This window comes from Lycium ferocissimum, chromosome 2 (assembly GCF_029784015.1).
Source record: "Lycium ferocissimum isolate CSIRO_LF1 chromosome 2, AGI_CSIRO_Lferr_CH_V1, whole genome shotgun sequence".
Classification (NCBI taxonomy): Eukaryota; Viridiplantae; Streptophyta; class Magnoliopsida; order Solanales; family Solanaceae; genus Lycium; species Lycium ferocissimum.
This window is the reverse complement of record NC_081343.1, coordinates 55,115,559-55,132,432: the sequence shown is the minus strand read 5'-3', so window position 1 is coordinate 55,132,432 and position 16,874 is coordinate 55,115,559. Positions and strand designations below refer to the sequence as shown.

At 33.9% G+C, this 16,874-nt stretch overlaps 2 protein-coding genes across 5 annotated transcripts; one reads left to right on the top strand and one right to left on the bottom strand.

The window, feature by feature from the left end:
- The first annotated feature begins 3,236 nt into the window (after positions 1-3,236).
- On the top strand, positions 3,237-7,411 carry LOC132045522 (clathrin light chain 1-like). The gene is made up of 3 exons (XM_059436112.1): positions 3,237-3,686; positions 6,480-6,633; positions 6,765-7,411. The coding sequence occupies exons 1-3, from the start codon at positions 3,301-3,303 to the stop codon at positions 7,194-7,196; spliced, it is 972 nt and encodes a 323-aa protein (XP_059292095.1). The 5' UTR covers positions 3,237-3,300; the 3' UTR covers positions 7,197-7,411.
- A 338-nt stretch (positions 7,412-7,749) lies between these two features.
- On the bottom strand, positions 7,750-15,432 carry LOC132045499 (cold-responsive protein kinase 1-like). Of its 4 annotated transcripts, none has more exons than XM_059436103.1 (8): positions 14,923-15,180; positions 14,386-14,549; positions 13,527-13,639; positions 12,959-13,169; positions 12,644-12,878; positions 11,377-11,527; positions 10,167-10,469; positions 7,750-8,061 (listed from the first exon to the last, which is right to left on the bottom strand). In XM_059436103.1, the coding sequence occupies exons 2-8, from the start codon at positions 14,456-14,458 to the stop codon at positions 8,059-8,061; spliced, it is 1,089 nt and encodes a 362-aa protein (XP_059292086.1). In that variant the 5' UTR covers positions 14,459-14,549; positions 14,923-15,180; the 3' UTR covers positions 7,750-8,058. The 4 variants fall into 4 exon arrangements, with proteins under 4 accessions (XP_059292086.1, XP_059292074.1, XP_059292081.1 ...); XM_059436091.1 differs by lacking the exon at positions 14,923-15,180 and adding an exon at positions 15,394-15,432 and having other exon boundaries at positions 7,751-8,027; XM_059436098.1 differs by lacking the exon at positions 14,923-15,180 and adding an exon at positions 15,275-15,295 and having other exon boundaries at positions 7,751-8,027.
- Between the last annotated feature and the right edge of the window lie 1,442 nt (positions 15,433-16,874).

The window sequence follows — 16,874 nt, the reverse complement described above, 5'->3', positions numbered from 1 at the left end:
TATGTGTAAGCGAAATTTTTAATATAGTTTTTCATACACAAAATGTGAATGAAATTCTAAGTCTTGAGCGAGATATACACATTTCATACCATTCTCATACATAAAATTTTGAGCGAAATGTTTAAGCCTTAATCGAGATATACACATTTCATACGTTTTTCATACACAAAATTTGAGCGAATTTTTTGAGGCTGAGCAAGATATACACATTTCATACAAAAAATTTAAGCGATTATTTTAAGTCTTGAATGTTGTATCAAAATTGTATACAATGTTGTTGTAGTTGTATTAATTTTAGAGAAATCTAACATGAACTTTATACACGAAAATGTGAGCGAAATTCTAAAGCTTGAAAGCGAGATACAAATTTCATACCGTTTTCATACACACAATTTTGAGGTGATTTTTTAAGCCTTGAACGAGATATACACATTTAAATACAGTTTTCATACACTAAATTTTGAGCGAACTTTTTAAGCCTTGAGCCAGATATACACATTTCATACATAAATTTTTAATCCAAAAAAAAATTTAAAAATAAATAAAAAATATTTTTTTTTTTTTTTTTAAAAGTATGTTTGTTATAGGGTTTGTAATGTTATGTTTTGTAAATAGAAAACTATCGTCACGTTTCGTAAATATTTCTTCTTAATATGTATATATACGTAATTCACCCTTTCTTTTTCGGATATCTTTCTTTCAGCCTATTAAGTAAGTAAATTAGCGGTCAAAGTTGGATTTTGGTTCAAAAATTTATAATCTCTAGTAGGGTCGCTGGAAGTGCAGCACTACCTGTGTGTTAGTTCAATTTTCATCATCTCTTTTCTTGATCCCAACTGAATAGGAAAAAAAAGAAGAAGTAGTTTTGAGTGATCTCTTTGTATTGTCCATACAAAAACAAAGTATTGGAGGTTGGTCTTGAACTTTTATTTTTCTTTAATTCTTCCCTTAACTTGGAGAAGTGCAAGGATATAAATATGTGGAATAACGGCGAAAGGGAAAGGACGTGAAAAATTTGGAGACGTCATATTGTATAATTTGTTTATATATACTGTCTTCCATATTAAATTATCTCGCATTCACTCATATTATGTTCTTTCGTTTGTCTTCTTGTTGTTTCTTTCGCTTTCGTGCTTATTGAGAAATTGGGGTGATCTAGAAAGATAAACAAGTAATTGAAAACATGCACAAACAAATTAAGGAAAGAAAAACGAAACCAGAGAGAAGAAGATAGAATAGCTACAACATTACTTGTTAAATCACTTTGCTTTCGTACTTATTTCGAAACCTTTTAAATTCAATTGTAAATACATTAACTCCTTGGTTTAAGCTCATTCTTTTTATATCACCTTAATTTTTTTATGATTCTACCGACACAAAAGAATGTTTCATAATTACTTTTTGATCGTCAAATAGAATGAATTAAAGATCACGAAACACAATAACACGTTTGTGATATAACAACTTTTAAGTTTTGATAAATAAGAGATGGCGTAGTTAGTTAAAAGTAAAATTATACAAGTTGAGAGTCTTTAATGTTTTATCTTTTAGATTAAAGGAAAGGAGAGGGTAGGGTAGGTGATGGATAGTTCCTTTTTTCTTCTTTCGGATTGGCTTTCTAGGGAAATAATAAGATTAACTAATAAGATTATATTAAAATGTCAAAGATTCATTCTTATTGAAAGGTGGATGAAAATGGAAAATAAAACTAACCGCATATTCAAAAAGGTAAATATCTAATAACAAATTTTAAAAAAGGTTTCATCATAATAAAACGTACTACATGGTAAATTTGTCATATTATTAATGCATAAAAATCTACTGAGTAGCTTGAAACATATTCTTAATAGAGGCTCTTAATGAATGTGCAAAATAAATCAATTATAATGTTTTTCAATTATAGAAAATACTTAGTTACTCAATTATATTATGGGTAGTAAAAGACATTACTTGATTGAAAGAGTGAAATCTATAGATTTGTAACAAAGTGACTATCATTAATGATATATCAGTGTTTCATGGCAATCAGTATTTATTTCTCTTACATAAGTAATGGTCCGAAACCAAAGAAGTTAACCCAGTATTTTCTTCTATTTTTCACCCTTTACATAATTAGTATTCAAATAATTAAACCTTTAAGATTTTGTGCCATCTGAACACTTCTCATTTGAAGAAACTCTAGATCTCATTGTTTCCATTTTCTAGATGGTGCTTTAACCTTATTAAAAAGGCAAAATTGACTATCCTTCTTTTTCAATTATTTTCTTTCAATTCAAGCACCTGTAAAATCGAACAAAATTCATATATTTATAAAAACTAACCCTATATTTAAGGTGGATATATTTACCCACAAATAAAATCTTGTCTAGTCAAAAGTATCTCCACCCAACTACTTAAAATTGACTATATCTAGATTTTTTTATTCTTGTAATTATTCACCCTTGTTTATAGTAAATTCACCTTTGACCAAAAATGAAGAAAAAAGAAAAATAGTCTCACTCCATAAACAGAAAAAAGAAAAGAAAAAAGGGCACTAAACAGTAGGAACTTAACCATAAAATCCAACAAAATTCATATATTTGTCAAAAACTAACACTATATAATATATTTTAAGTAAAAATATATAACCAAAAATAAAATATTCTCTAGTCAACAGTATCTGCGCCCAGCTACTTAAAATTGATTATATTTAGAATTTTTTTTCCTCGCATTAATTTACCCTTGTCTATAGTAAATTCATTTTGACCAAAAATGAAGAAAAAAGAAAAACAGTCTCACTCCAATTTTTAGGATGTGCCGGATTTGATTTCTATTTTCTAACTTCTCGTTCGACGAGATCCAAGTCTAGCGATTTCCGCTTTCGAATTCGCGCCTCAATTTCATTAGAACATGAAGTTAACGGTCTTTCTTTTTTATCTTTTCCTTTCAATTCCCTGTAAAATCGAATAAATTTCATATATTTATAAAAAGATTATCCTATATTTTAAGTAAAATATATAACCACAAATAAATTCTTCTCTACTCAACAGTATGTCCATCCAACTACTTAAACTTGACTATATCTAGATTTTTTTTTATTCTTGGAATAATTTACCCTTGTCTATAGTAAATTCATCAATTTCCCCCTTTTGATCAAATTTGAATAAAAAAAGAAAATCAGTCTTTACTCCACAAAAAGTCTGTAAACTAAACACTAGAAACATACATCAACATTTTTTACACTATATATACATGTAGAGAGAGAAGTAAAACGCCATTAATTTTACATATCTAGAGAGAGAAAGAAACGAAGAGAAAAAAATGGCTTCATTTGATGCGTTCAGTATGGACGGCGACTCATCACCATCACCGGCGCCGGCTACATCAACTCCATTCGACGACGCCGACTACGACGGCGGCTCATACGCGCCGCCGTACCACGGCGGCTCTGGTGGTGTAGGAGACTATGAGGAGGAAGAAGAAGAAGTGACGGTGGAACACGTGTCTCATACAGTTGACAGTCCGGATCCATACGGGTTCGGGTCGGATAACCAAACCGATCCATTTGGAGCTCCGATCTCTAATGGGAATGGTAAACCCTATGATCTAGGTGATGATACTGAAGGAATTTTTAGCTCTGATGGACCTGTTCTTCCTCCTCCTAATGAAATGCGTGAAGAAGGTTTTGCGCTACGTGAATGGCGAAGGTTTGTTCCTTTTTTTTTTTTTTGAATTTATTTTGATTTAATGTTGTTACTGAAATGCAAAAATATAGCGAAATTAAGGTGTTTCTTAAGATTTTAACTGAAATTGACAGATCTATTGCTTAATTTTGCGAATTTATTTTGATTTACTATATTAGCAAAATGAAAATATAGAGAATTAAGCTGTTCGTTAAGATTATAACTAAAATTGACAGATCTATTGCTTATTGTTAAGTGAAATGCCCGATTATCGATAAGATCAGTTCTATTTTGAAGTTCGTGAGCTCTGTAGTGAAAATATATATCGAAATTAAGCTGTTCCTTAAGGTTTTAACTAATAGTGACGGATCTATTGCTTATTGTTAATTACTGAAATGTCCGATTATCGATAAGATCAGTTCTATTTTAAAGTTTGTAAGCTCTGTAGTGAAATTTTTGACATCAAACTGTGATTGTAAATTTTTTATATTACGGTTAAATTAGCAGATCTGTTGTTGATACTTATAGATCTGTTAATTTTCCTCTGTGTTCATTTTTATGAGCTTTCAGGGGTGTGAGAGTAATCATCAATTTTGTAGGTCTTACCTTTTGAGTATTTCATTGCTACTCATCAATTGAGATAAATTTGTGAGAACGTTATTGGTGTTGAATTTCTGTTGCATTGAATGGTGTCAAAACTTCCACTTTTTGCCATAGCAAACTAATAAGTTTGTAGTGGGTTTTTATTTTTCCCCAATAAGCTAGTGAATTTTTAGTGCTAAATTAAGTAAAGCTTGTGTCAAGAGCATTCGTAAGTGTTTTTTTGGGTATAACTAATTAGGTATCTTTAGATCTAACTAGACATTGTTAGAGCTAGACTGATTCCTCCGGTCTCTAGAATTGGTGTATGGATCGGTGTGCATAGAGCGAGAACCTGCACAAATTTGAAATGAGATATGCGTAAGTTAGGAAAAGGTTTAAAAGTTTGCACGTCTTTACTAATTGTTCTCCCTTAGATTTTCATGATTTTCTCTTTCCTCATCGTTACCACTCTTAAAAGTTGTTCACATTTCTGAACTATTTCATTACTTGACATCACAACTCATATTTACTCAATCTTTTGGATTGTGATGTTTAAGAAAAGATCAATTTATTTAATTGAAGGAGCTGTATGTGTAAATAGGAACCCAGTCGCACATTTGACTGGTTCTTGGATGAGATGATATAGAGTTCAGAATTAGTGGTTGGACCTCATCGTTTATTGAGATCTAAAGTTGATTCGACTTTGTTTTCTACTGTTAGTTCTAAGAGAGCATATTCTGGAATATTCGTTTATGAAAATATCATGCCATGTTTCGTTGATTAATTCTTTATTGAGAGTAATTGGTTATGTATTAACTCTTTTACCTTTTGGTATTTCGTCATTTTTTTATTTTTTTTTGGGTTTGAGGGATTTAGTGGAGAGGATAAAAAAAGAAATTGGGGGTTATAACCTAAGTTGCTCGGACTCGGGTGCGGGTATCCGATACTAGTACAGATCCAAAGTGTCGGATTCGGCAAAATCTAAAACTTAAGATTCGGGGGTGCGGATCCAGGTATGGATGGATACGGGTGCGGGGATTCGGCTAAGAAAATTCAAAATTATAAAAATAGAGCTATAAAGAACATGACCCCTAGAACTCTTGGTTTCTCTCTGTTTGGCTTGAAACATGAAGCAATGAATATGAGACAAAAAGACTATAATATTGAAGGCATAATATTGAAGGCATGTCATTTCCCATGTCTTAAATCTATTTTATCTTTCATTTTGAGAAATCAAAATCTCAATGTTCCCCCCAAATTCCATGGACTCCCATCAAAGTATCTGAAGTTGGTTGACCGTATCCGAGACGTATCCCGCACCCGTACCGTGTCGAGATGGGTGCGGCATCAAAAATGAAGAGTCCGCACAACTTAGGTTATAACAGGTAGAGCTAATAAAATTTTACCTCTTAAAAAAAAAAAAAAGTAGGGCTGACATGGGCTGATGCATAGCATTCTAGTGGTGCTATTTGCAGGATTAAAACCAGCCTTGCATTTGTATTCCATAGCAGTTCATCTATATCGTGATAGAGAGGCTTAGAGGTAAATTATACAAAAAATTCATCCTGTATTCCAACAAATACAATATAACATTCCCAAGTATTCTTATGTTCATATTAAGTCCTTCATGTATCTGGAACTGCAAGCTGTCCGTCCTTTTTTATCACCAGCTGTCAAAATTACACCAAAAACATGTAGTTCATGTGAGGGGTATTTTTGGAAAATAAGGCAAAAAATTGCTGTCATATTGATGGACAAAGAACCATCTTGTAGAAGTACACTGAGTCCCGTGCGAGCATGCACTTTATTCCGCTGTGCGTTTTGGATCCCTTTAATGACTTGTATTAGGAGGTGAGTTTTGAACAAAAGACAAAGAATGACTTTGTCACTGGAGCAGAGGATATCCTCAAGGGGATTCTAACAATCTAAACGATGTTTCTTTTTGCTTTTCTCGGGAAAAAAAAGAAAAAGAAGGAAAGGAATCTCCTTGCAGCAGCACATGACTCTTTTTGGCCGGATTTTTTCGAACTCTGATAGTTGAGAGGACGAATAGTGAGCTGTCATACACATGTAGCCACATGAGTCTTTGACACATTTTTGAGGTTTATTGCTTTGCATATACTAGAACAAGTTAAGATTCGTTTGTGCAATTTTTTGTAGGAATATTGGAGGCGTGCTCATATATATGTGTGTTGTTAAATTCCGTTTTCATTTGTTTGTTGGTTTGGGATGCAGGCTTAATGCTATCCGTCTTGAGGAGAAGGAGAAGCAGGAAAAGGAAATCAGAAACCAAATTATTGAGGAAGGTGAAGAATATAAGAAAGCATTCTATGAGAAAAGAAATCTCAATATTGAGACCAACAAGACAACTAACCGCGAGAAAGAGAAGGTGAAGCTTTAGGGATCTCCACCATAGTCTCTCTTACAAACTGGAGTTATATTTGATCCTCCCGCTCTTGCTTACAAGCTTTTCTGAATCTCTAACTAGTTCTTTCCTGCCCCTCGCCTCCCCTCTAACAGATGTACTTGACTACTCAAGAAAAGTTCCATAAAGAAGCTGACAAGCAATATTGGAAAGCCATAGCGGAGCTCATTCCCAAGGAGGTGCCCAGCATTGAGAAGAAGGGAAGAAAGAAGGATCAAGATAAGAAGCCATCCATCACAGTGGTCCAAGGGCCTAAACCTGGGAAACCTACCGATCTTTCAAGGATGCGCCACATACTGTTGAAGCTTAAGCACACTCCACCACCTCATATGATACCACCCCCTCCCACTCCTGCCAAGGACGCCAAAGTTGGAAAGGATGGAAAGGACACCAAGGATGCCAAAGCTGGGAAGGATGGAAAAGACGCCAAGAATGCTAAAGATGCAGCACCAACTGCAACTTCAGATGCACCTCCCAGTGAAGCCAAAGTTACTCAGACATCAGAAGAACCTACTGCTGTGGAATGATCAATATTCTGCCTAATTTCATTAATCTTTTATGTGTAATGTGTTGTCCTTTACAGAATACTGTTTTGTTTATGAATTTTGTATCACTTACTATATTCTGTGCCATTTTGCTACTATTTTATTCACAGACAGTAGCTGCATTTTGTTGCATTGAATGTCTTTGAGTTTGTTTATTGTACCATTTAGGAATTTCTTTAGTGGAGGTGAATTCACTATTTTCTTGTTACAGAAACTTATATTTTTTGAAAGTTGATTTTGTGGTGTGTCGATCCGATTCTTTTGTAGCGTGGGCTTCTTTAGTGGTCTTGGATATGTGCCTAGTGTATTATAGACCTCTACCTTCGAGCTGCCTTCCATCTACAGACGACAATGGTCTTATTGGATAGTGCGTCTATTTTCGTTCTTTGTTACGTTCTTCTTGTGGGGGTGGGCTTAGGGCAAGACTGGGTAGTCATGTATCAAAATATAGGAGTAATAAACAATAAAAACGGAAAAATTTAATATTTCTTCCGTTTTAATTAATGTGGTAAAGATAGAATAGATACAAAAATTGAAAAAGAAAAGAATCGCTTTTGATGTAATCATAAATATGTCGTAGCATTTGTGTGGTACAAAATAAACTTGCGGTTGTCAAATGCTTCGTGTTAGTTGTTTGACTGAGTACTTCTCCATCCTGCGGGGGCATCCATAGTAGGAAGAGGACAAGTGAGTGATTGGAGTTTGCCAGGCCAGAAGTTGAAGAAGGAGCTAGCATTTCTTCAGTGATCAATCTCGTTCCAACAATTGTTCTTACTCGTTTAGGTCAACTCGTCAATCTGTGTCTAATAGCCGCTGAAAGCCAAAGCTCCACTCCAGGTCAAAATCACTGTAAATATTCCATAACATTTATGTGGTTATAGAAACATCCCATTAAGTGTAAAGAAGGAAGTTTGAGCCAAATTATTTTCAACCTTAGAAAACTGTCTTTTTTTTTCAGAACGGGCTAAATAGAAAATGTTATGACATAAACTGGAAACAAAAGGGGTAGAAAATCACTGTTCTCTCTCATTCCCCCTCCCAAAACTCAGAAGGGGCAAGAAAGAAGGCAAAAATGAACAGAAGCACGCACGTGTCTGAGTTAACTGGATATGGATCAAATTTTATGTCGCTATTAACAGACCACTTCAAGGGCTAGAATCCCTTACTACGTGTTATTTATTGGGTATTCTTTCACTTGCTAACACTCCTGTCAATAATTCTTATCAAATAGTTAAAATATGTGATCCATAATGAAGTATACGCTTCTGGAGAACACATGCAGGAAGTGTTTATCATCTAACTATAATAATGTGATAGGTATTCTCACCTTAATGGAGTAATAAAATTAAATTCCTTGATATGGTGTAAACTACCATTCATAGTGAGTAGTGACGTTTGCTTCTGAGTGGTGAAAATACGATGTTGTGTAATTTCTGGAGTCATGTCTACACTTAAGTTGGATACGAGAATTGGCCCAAAAAAAAAAAATGGAAAGGTAGCTTGTCCCGTTTATATGTGTCTTATAAATTGTTAGCATTTCAATTAGGATCATTCTAATATTCTGTTGGTTTTATCAATGAATTGTTGTATCAGACATTTAAATATATCAATTAACATGTTGATTGAAAAACTAAAGTCACATAAGTTGATGTCCAATGTGTTGAGTGCAATTACATTGTCAATCAAAAATTAATGAAGTATCAATTACCAAATAGCAACCCCCTCCCCCAAAACAAAATTTGTACATAAGGATCACTATACAATTTAAGTTATGGGCTCAATAACTGCAATCATAATCACCTATAGTAGCAGTCACAAAGGAAACAGAAAGGTAATATTTTATATAGAGCACTGGGGATACGTAGACGTTCGGAAAAGGGTTTATTTTTTAAGGTTTTATTTTGTTAACTAAAACATTAGTTTGAATATAAATATAATTCCAAAAAAGGAAAAAGGAATTATTTTAGTAAGCTATGTCCGTTTATAAGTTTTTTGAACTTGCGTATTTTTCGGGGATCTATGAAAACGCCAGACGCCTTTTAACTACAGCACTTATAAGATGATGGATACAAACCTTTTTACGCAAAAATAGAACACATGAATTTATGGAATTTTGTCAACATATAAAGTTGACTAAAATAACCTACAAAACTTACGGCACCTTTTCAACCCCTAAAATGACGATCCGCAATGCCTTCCGTTTCGGAGTCTTCACACACGATTAATCATGTCACTAAACACACTAAGTGTTACAAAAAAAAAAAGTTTATTAAATTTTTTTTTTTTTAGTGGCAAAAAAAAAAAAAAAAAACTTTAGAGGTAAAACGTGGATCAACGTTTTATTATTTGTAATAACAATCTATCTGTATACAACTTAATTTTTCGTTGACTTGTGTAGCGTTTGTTAACTGCAATCATAATCACCTATAGTAGCAGTCACAAAGGAAACAGAAAGGTAAAGGGGGAAAAAGGGTGGGGAAACTCCCAAAAAACTACAGCACTGAAGGACAAACCTTTTTAGCAAAAATAGAACACATGAATTTATGGAATTTTGTCAAGGAACATTGGCAATGCCTTCCTATGTCACTAATTCTGCATTGTCAATCTTCTGTAAACTTAGGTAGCGTTTGTTTGACATTTTCTAAAATTTGAGTTTGCAAACTCAACGTTTGAAAGTGTTTGAACTACATTCACGAAAAAAGTTTTTTTCTTTCAATATTTTCAAATTCAGTTTTCCAACTATTTCAGAAACTCGAAAAATTAGTTTTGACTTTTTGAAGGATTGAAAAACTAAATCGGAAATCTTCATAGTAGAAAAGTTATCCAAACTAAACAAGTTTGCAAACTCAATCTTAGAAACTATCAAACAAACGTCACCTTAAGCTGCAAATAATCTTACAGGAAGAATGATTCAAGTGCCGGGGTCACCAAGGATGATTATCTAGGGGTCACCTGAGTGATTGGGGGGGGTACAGAACTCTGTTGACTAGTACTGCATTCAGACAACTTCGATTTTGATTGCATGCTTTCTCCAGAATCTTGGAAGAAACCAGGTGGTGTAAGTTCTTTCTCATTTAGTCGGATATTTCTTGAAAGCATCTCAATAACCTGGCTCATCATTGGTCTTCTGTTTGCATTTGCTTGGGTGCAAAAAAGAGCTACCTTCATGTACCTGACGACTTCTTTTTCCGGGAAATCAACTAATTCTTCATCCACCAACTCCAATAGCTTTCCATCTTGATAGAGCTGCCAGGCCTGATGCAATAATTTGTACTTAGGTCATTTTGATCACTCAGTATGGAGAAAGAAAAGGTAAGGGAGAAAATTGCATGTACAAATAGCTAATCAGCGGTGAAGGTTGGTAACTATTTAGCCATAAATTTGTCAGATTCAGCTAACAGATCTGAAAAAATCAATCCATTTTGGAATTTATCTTACTGCTGATATATCTTCCTTCAATTGAAACACTGGCTTGTCAATAACTTTGGAAACAACAGTAGCATCAGAACACCATCCAATGAAAGAGAGATTGGAAAGCAAATAGTCATCATTTAACTTCTTAGAAAAAGACTTGATCAAGGAATCCCTCTCTATGGCCTTCCTTAACCCTCCCCTCCTGCCTCAACCAAACACAATCCACAAAGGAAAGCCCACAATTTCTGAACAATGACATAATCCTAAGCTCATTTGGAATTTTATATCTCCTTATCCCAGATAAATATGAACTTTTGGTACTGAATACAAGCTCCAGCAGATACAAGGTACTAGCATTTTTTACCTAATGAACACAATGTTGGAGCAGCTCAAAATTTCCATAGCTTCCCTTCACTCAAACAGTAGTTTTTATATCATTTTTCTCCATTTAGAAAAGAATTTTATCAACTTATCGGACTTCTATAATTCTCAACAGTTGTATTGTGGGGAGTAAAAGCTTAATCACACAATAATTAGAGATGGATTCACCTCTGTTCACTTTGCCTTCATAAAATGCACTCATCTCTAATTGTCCTTGCAGTGTTCAGAGATTCAATAACACGGACCAGAATATATGGTTATTAGTTGGAAATACAAAATGAATCATGCAACAAACTCTTGATGCTACACCAGGAAACGAATGTAATCCTACAAAGGAAAGTAAGGAACTTAGAAAACTCTGACCCACCCATTCAAGAAGTGACATCTTATCGCTCTGCCAAATACTGCTGCTGCTGCTCCTGCCACTTACTGTTTCCAGTATTAGGACCCCAAAACTGTAAACATCAGCCTTCATCGTTAATTGTCCTCCTAATACATATTCAGGTGCCAGATAGCCACTGCTTGGAAGAGAGAAAAAGTTTAGAAGTCAGAAATTCGCTTCCAGTAAATCTGTTGGAGATCATTGGTGCTTCAATAATTTAAAGCATGTCTGTTTGAATCTGCTATTGATCCTACTTGACAAAAAATGGATACAATAGTAGGGAAAAAAGCAAGTTCTCGGTAAGTTGTGAGTTTCAACATAGCCTGTTGATGGTTGAGCGCTTTTCAAGGTAAGACGCAAAACGCCATAAAGTTTAAAGAAGAAAAAAGTAATATAAGGTACATTCAATTGCTTCTATGCAAGTATGGCTAATCATTTTATGCTCTATTTAGTAGCATCAGTGCTAGAAGATAGTTGCAAATAGAACCAATATCCTAGCTCCAATGATCATGGCTAATTTGAAACAAATTCTCCTCAGCTAGTTCTTTTGTTTATCACTAACCGTACACATGTGCATAGCATGTTATTGCATTTTTTTTTAATAACTACTCAGAAATACTTCTACATTTTCCATATATAACTAAAGTTATTGCATTTTTATTTTTGTAAATGAAAAGTTATCTCATTCTTTGTGTTCTTATAATATGTTCATTTTGAAATCTAAAAGTTCTATCTCTAAATTCAATGCAGATCATCAGGAAATTGGAAATTTCAAATGATCATCAGGCATAGCGGGGGCAAATATTGCTTTCGAGCCTAAACAACTTAGTTTGTTTTCCTGAGTTTGATTCTATCTATGGATGTGTTTCATATACTAAAGTTCTCTGGAAGCACATATATGTGGACTCTTCACCCATGTTTAAACAGTGACCACAACAAGGGGCAATCATAAACCAAAAAAAAAAAAAAACGACAAAGCACTCTAGTTATATGAATGTCATCTGTCAAAGCTTCATTTTTACTTTTTTACTTCATGGTCCATTTCCAGATACTGTTTCCCACTCCTTTTTATTTTTTTGGTATGTCTCCCACTCCTTTTTATTTCAGATACAGATACAGAAACCCACAGCATCTCATGGTATCTTTAACTATTGATTACATCCTAAACCCAAATCCCAATGAAGCCAAAAGGTCCCATTTCAGCTACGCAAAATATAGAGATAGTCAACTACAGTTCCAGAAAATGACATACGTTGTTCCTGCTATCTTTGTGCTGATATGAGTGATGCTATCTGGGAAAAGTTTGGCAAGCCCAAAATCTCCAATTTTTGGTGTATAATCCTTGTCAAGCAGAATATTACTAGCTTTTATGTCCCTGTGCACTATATGTGGCACTAGTTCTTCGTGTAGATATGCAAGACCTTGAGCAGTACCCAAGCAAATAGTAGCTCTTTTGTCCCATTCTAAGTTAATACTAGTCCTGGAACCTGCAAAGGAAAACAACCATTATCAGCCATTCCACAATTCAGAAGTCAATCGTTTACTTCACCAGAAGTTCTGCAATTACCAAACAGTGCTCGATCAAGGCTCCTATTTTCTAAATATTCGTAGACCAAAATCCGGTTATTTCCATCAGCACAGCATCCAACTATCTCAACTAGATTTGGATGTCTGACATTTGATATTGTCTCGATTTCATTCAAAAACTCCCGCAAACCCTGCCTTGATTCCGCCGCAAGTGTCTTCACAGCGATTTCTTTTCCATTTTTTAGAGTTCCCTACAAATTGCAGTGGAGTTAATAACCAACACCAAAAACCATATCATTTTAATTTAAGACAAATAAATTTGTTATTTACTAAAGTCTTTATCTCAGAAGCAAAGCCAGTTACTGTATTACACAACTCTTTTGAAGAGGGGAGATAATTATGAGAATCAAATAACAGAATAAGAAGCCAGTAATGCAGAATTCCTGAGAATTTCAGATATCTGTCTGCTCCTGTAACTTAAAACGAACCTTAACATCCAAGAATGTAACACTGTAAACAGCACTATGCAAAAGACACAAAAAAAGTTATCCATGTATAAAACGCAGGCATCAAAGAGCACAAGACATATTCTTAGAGTAGAGTTGTACCTTGTATACTGTGCCAAAACCGCCTCGTCCTATTTTATTAGTTTGTTGGAAGTTGTTGGTTGCTAATTGTAATTCACTAAATGAAAAGGTCCTTGTCCTCGCAATGGAGTTGCCTGCGAAAAATAAAAGATACTTATGGTATATGAAAATGCATAATAGAGGCTAATTATCTTATTTGCTCTGCATAAAATGAGATAATAAGAAACTTTAAGCAGCAGCATTTAAGGCCCCTAATTAGTACCACGAACACAATGTAAGCTAACAAATTTTCCTGTAAGAGTTAGAATAGAAATTTTATTGCTTCCCCAGAAAACAGCCAAATGGAATTTGCCATCCTCTAAAGAATGTGATCAATATTATTGCAGCATAGAAGAAATTGATGGTATTGCGACATATTTTTATGTGACGGTATTGACTATGTATGGAGTTTAAAATATTTACAAAATATAGTATATTATAGGGAAAAGGGATTGCCCATGTAGTATTTGAAAAGGTGCCACTTTACCCTCCCTTTGAGGTTTGGTCCAATCTTACCTCGCCTTTAGATCCAAAAGCGTCATGGATGAGAAAGTTGCTCAATTCTGGATTGTAGAAGGGCATTTTTGAACATATTTCCTATATTTAAATAAAACTAACTTTTCAAAACTACTCTTATGTTGTCTTCCATTATTCTGATTAATACATAAATCAAGTTAACTTTGGAATTTTGGGCCTAGGCAAGTTCATAATAGGGTCAGTCCAAACATGAGTATCTTAGTGTCAATGTCAAGGGCATAAAATTGCAAACAATTCCTCAATAAATTCATAAAACCAGAAAACAACTCATAAGCTAGCATCCCAGTTTCAAATAGGCACTAACCTCCTGTATCTCTTGTATCATGATTAACAAGATCACCACCCTTTTTCCCGGCACCAAAGAAGCAACAACCCATGTCAATTTGTGTTTTGCTGGATAAATATTCTGAATCAATTGATATTGCCTCTTGAGGAGTAAATTACATGCTATCCTTCCCCACTAATACCCTGTAAAACAAAGAAAGAACTATTTTTTCACAAAAAGTTTTCCTTCTTCAGCTTGTCAAACTAATTATTAAAGCAGAACATTTTTTTTTCTCAGATGTATATTTCCTGGCTTCCTGCTCCAAGAACAGCAGAAGCAGCACAAAAACATGTGCAGATAAATCAAACGTGCATAGCAAAAGTACTGTAAACAATTGTCTAGAACTTTAGAAATAATCAAAATAAATATGATTATCAAGCACCCAAGGGTGTGGCCTGATGGTCAATGAAGTGGTTGAGAACCATGAGGTCTCAGTTCCGAATCCCAACAGAGACAAAATCACTAGGTGATATCTTCCCATCTGTCCTGACCTTGGTGGACAGAATTTCTTGGCACCTGTTGTCGGTGGTCGTGGAATTAAGCTGGCCCGGACACCGCAGTTATAAAAAAATTTCAATTCAACAAAAGTTAATATGGGATCCCAAAAATTGTTTTCATTTTGTATCAGGAACTCAGTAAAATTGCATGAGGTTGAAAGCACAATTCTGTGGCTGCAGCTGAAATAAGACTATCTACATATTTTCTATCAAAAATGTAACACAGAGTCAAAAGGCAAGGAATTTGATTGCTTGATGACTTATAGATTCAGCTCCATCACTGCAAAATCATTGATAGTATTTGGCTAAGGTTGCTTACATAATTTCTATAATAAAAAAACAGAAAGTCAAAAGGCAAGGAGTTTGATCACTTAATGCCTTAAGCTTACTATAGAATTTAGCTCCATTACAAGAGAAAATTAAAATGATAAACAACTTGAAGCTTCTCATGAATAGTAAATAGTAATAAATAAGAATAGTTGTTGCTTACCTTAAAATTGGAAGAGCAGTGAGAAAGAAGAATGGCATAAGAAGAAAAAGCAGTGTTGATGGAATAGGTGGTGAAGAAGAAAACTAGAAGAGTCATAGTTGGCTATTTCTTTCTGTATGGATGATTTGTTTATCAGCGCGTTCTCACGTTAAAGGAAAATTTTGAAACTATGACAATGAAAGTGACTCCTTCCACTTTCTGCCTTTTCCCACCCTTTCACTCGTACGCTATTTCCTCAACCACCATTCCAATCACAACAAATCTGTCCTTTGTTTACTTTTTTGGATTCTCATTATCTTATTCAGAGCCAAGGGGCCCGTACGGCCTATTCAATTTTAAAAAGAGAAGCGTTTCTTATCACAATTTTTTTCATTTTTTAAGCTCAAATGATCACCTTAATCTTTTTAGTGATAGTAACATAAAATGTTTCAAACTAGTTGAGGTAGATTATATAATTTAGTTAAATCTTATTCTTACGGATTTTTATTTTCAAAATAACGAGTATTTGTATGTCGACTTCTCTTATCGTATTTCGAGCATAGAAGTAATGCGTTAGATTAAAATGTCACATCACACCCTTAGAGTGTGGCCCTCTCCCGGACCCTGCTAACACGTACCCTTATCATTTTTATTAAACCTTAATCATAATAAGTCAATATGATTTGATATAAATATTTAATGCAGATAAACTTTCATGTAACTTCCTATTTGAACTACTGTGTTAAGCCATTCTTGTATCAACATTACTCCCTAAAGTATTTTCTCTATTGCTAAAGTTCTTTATTGACTTGTAACTCTATCATTGACCCGTCACTCGAAAGTCTACATAGATTTTTATTTCATTCTTGCTTTTTCCTAGTTTTACATTAAAGAATTTAAAAAATCAATATTTTTTCTCCATGTGATTTTAGGCTCCTTTCATTAACCCCTCCGTTCAAAATTGGAAAAATAAAAGTCCTTCTAAACACCTTTCCTTTTTACTTTTTCTTTCTTTACTCTTCTTATTTGTAGACCACAAATACTCCTATATAGAAAAAGTAAACAATTAAAAATTAAAAAGAAACAGTGGTGTGAAATTACAATAAGTTTACAAAATTTCGATTTATAATTGAACAATGTAGCCATGGTTGTTAATATAAGCATTTTTTTTAAAAATAAACATTTTTGGCCCCCCAAAAATTTAGCCAAACAGACTATTAGTCAAATTGTGCTTAGATCAAACTAACCAAAATTTGTTAAGAGTAGGTAAGTGATACTTTTAAGAGTAGGTAGCACTAACCCGTCAAAAGTTTTGACTTAAAATATTTACCAAATTTTAATTCTCAGCCCGTTATTTGATGTAAAAATAAGAAGTACTCGAGAAATTATTCAGTTCTTCAGTTTAAGAATTCAAAATTCAACAATTGATGAAGAATATTTTTTATTCTATTTGGTCAACTTTTTAGGAAGTCAAAAGTAGTTTTTTTAAAATAGTTATATGA

What these genes read in the sequence shown, in the direction of transcription:
- LOC132045522 (XM_059436112.1), top strand. Translation starts at nt 3,301, where the DNA reads ATGGCTTCATTTGATGCGTTCAGTATGGACGGCGACTCATCACCATCA. An exon ending in GCGCTACGTGAATGGCGAAG is followed by an intron (nt 3,687 to 6,479) that starts GTTTGTTCCTTT and finishes TTTGGGATGCAG; the next exon opens with GCTTAATGCTATCCGTCTTG. An exon ending in CTAACCGCGAGAAAGAGAAG is followed by an intron (nt 6,634 to 6,764) that starts GTGAAGCTTTAG and finishes CCCCTCTAACAG; the next exon opens with ATGTACTTGACTACTCAAGA.
- LOC132045499 (XM_059436091.1), bottom strand. Translation starts at nt 14,458, where the DNA reads ATGGGTTGTTGCTTCTTTGGTGCCGGGAAAAAGGGTGGTGATCTTGTT. An exon ending in CCTTGATCGAGCACTGTTTG is followed by an intron (nt 12,879 to 12,958) that starts GTAATTGCAGAA and finishes TTTCCTTTGCAG; the next exon opens with GTTCCAGGACTAGTATTAAC. An exon ending in AGATGTCACTTCTTGAATGG is followed by an intron (nt 10,470 to 11,376) that starts GTGGGTCAGAGT and finishes TTATTGCATCAG; the next exon opens with GCCTGGCAGCTCTATCAAGA.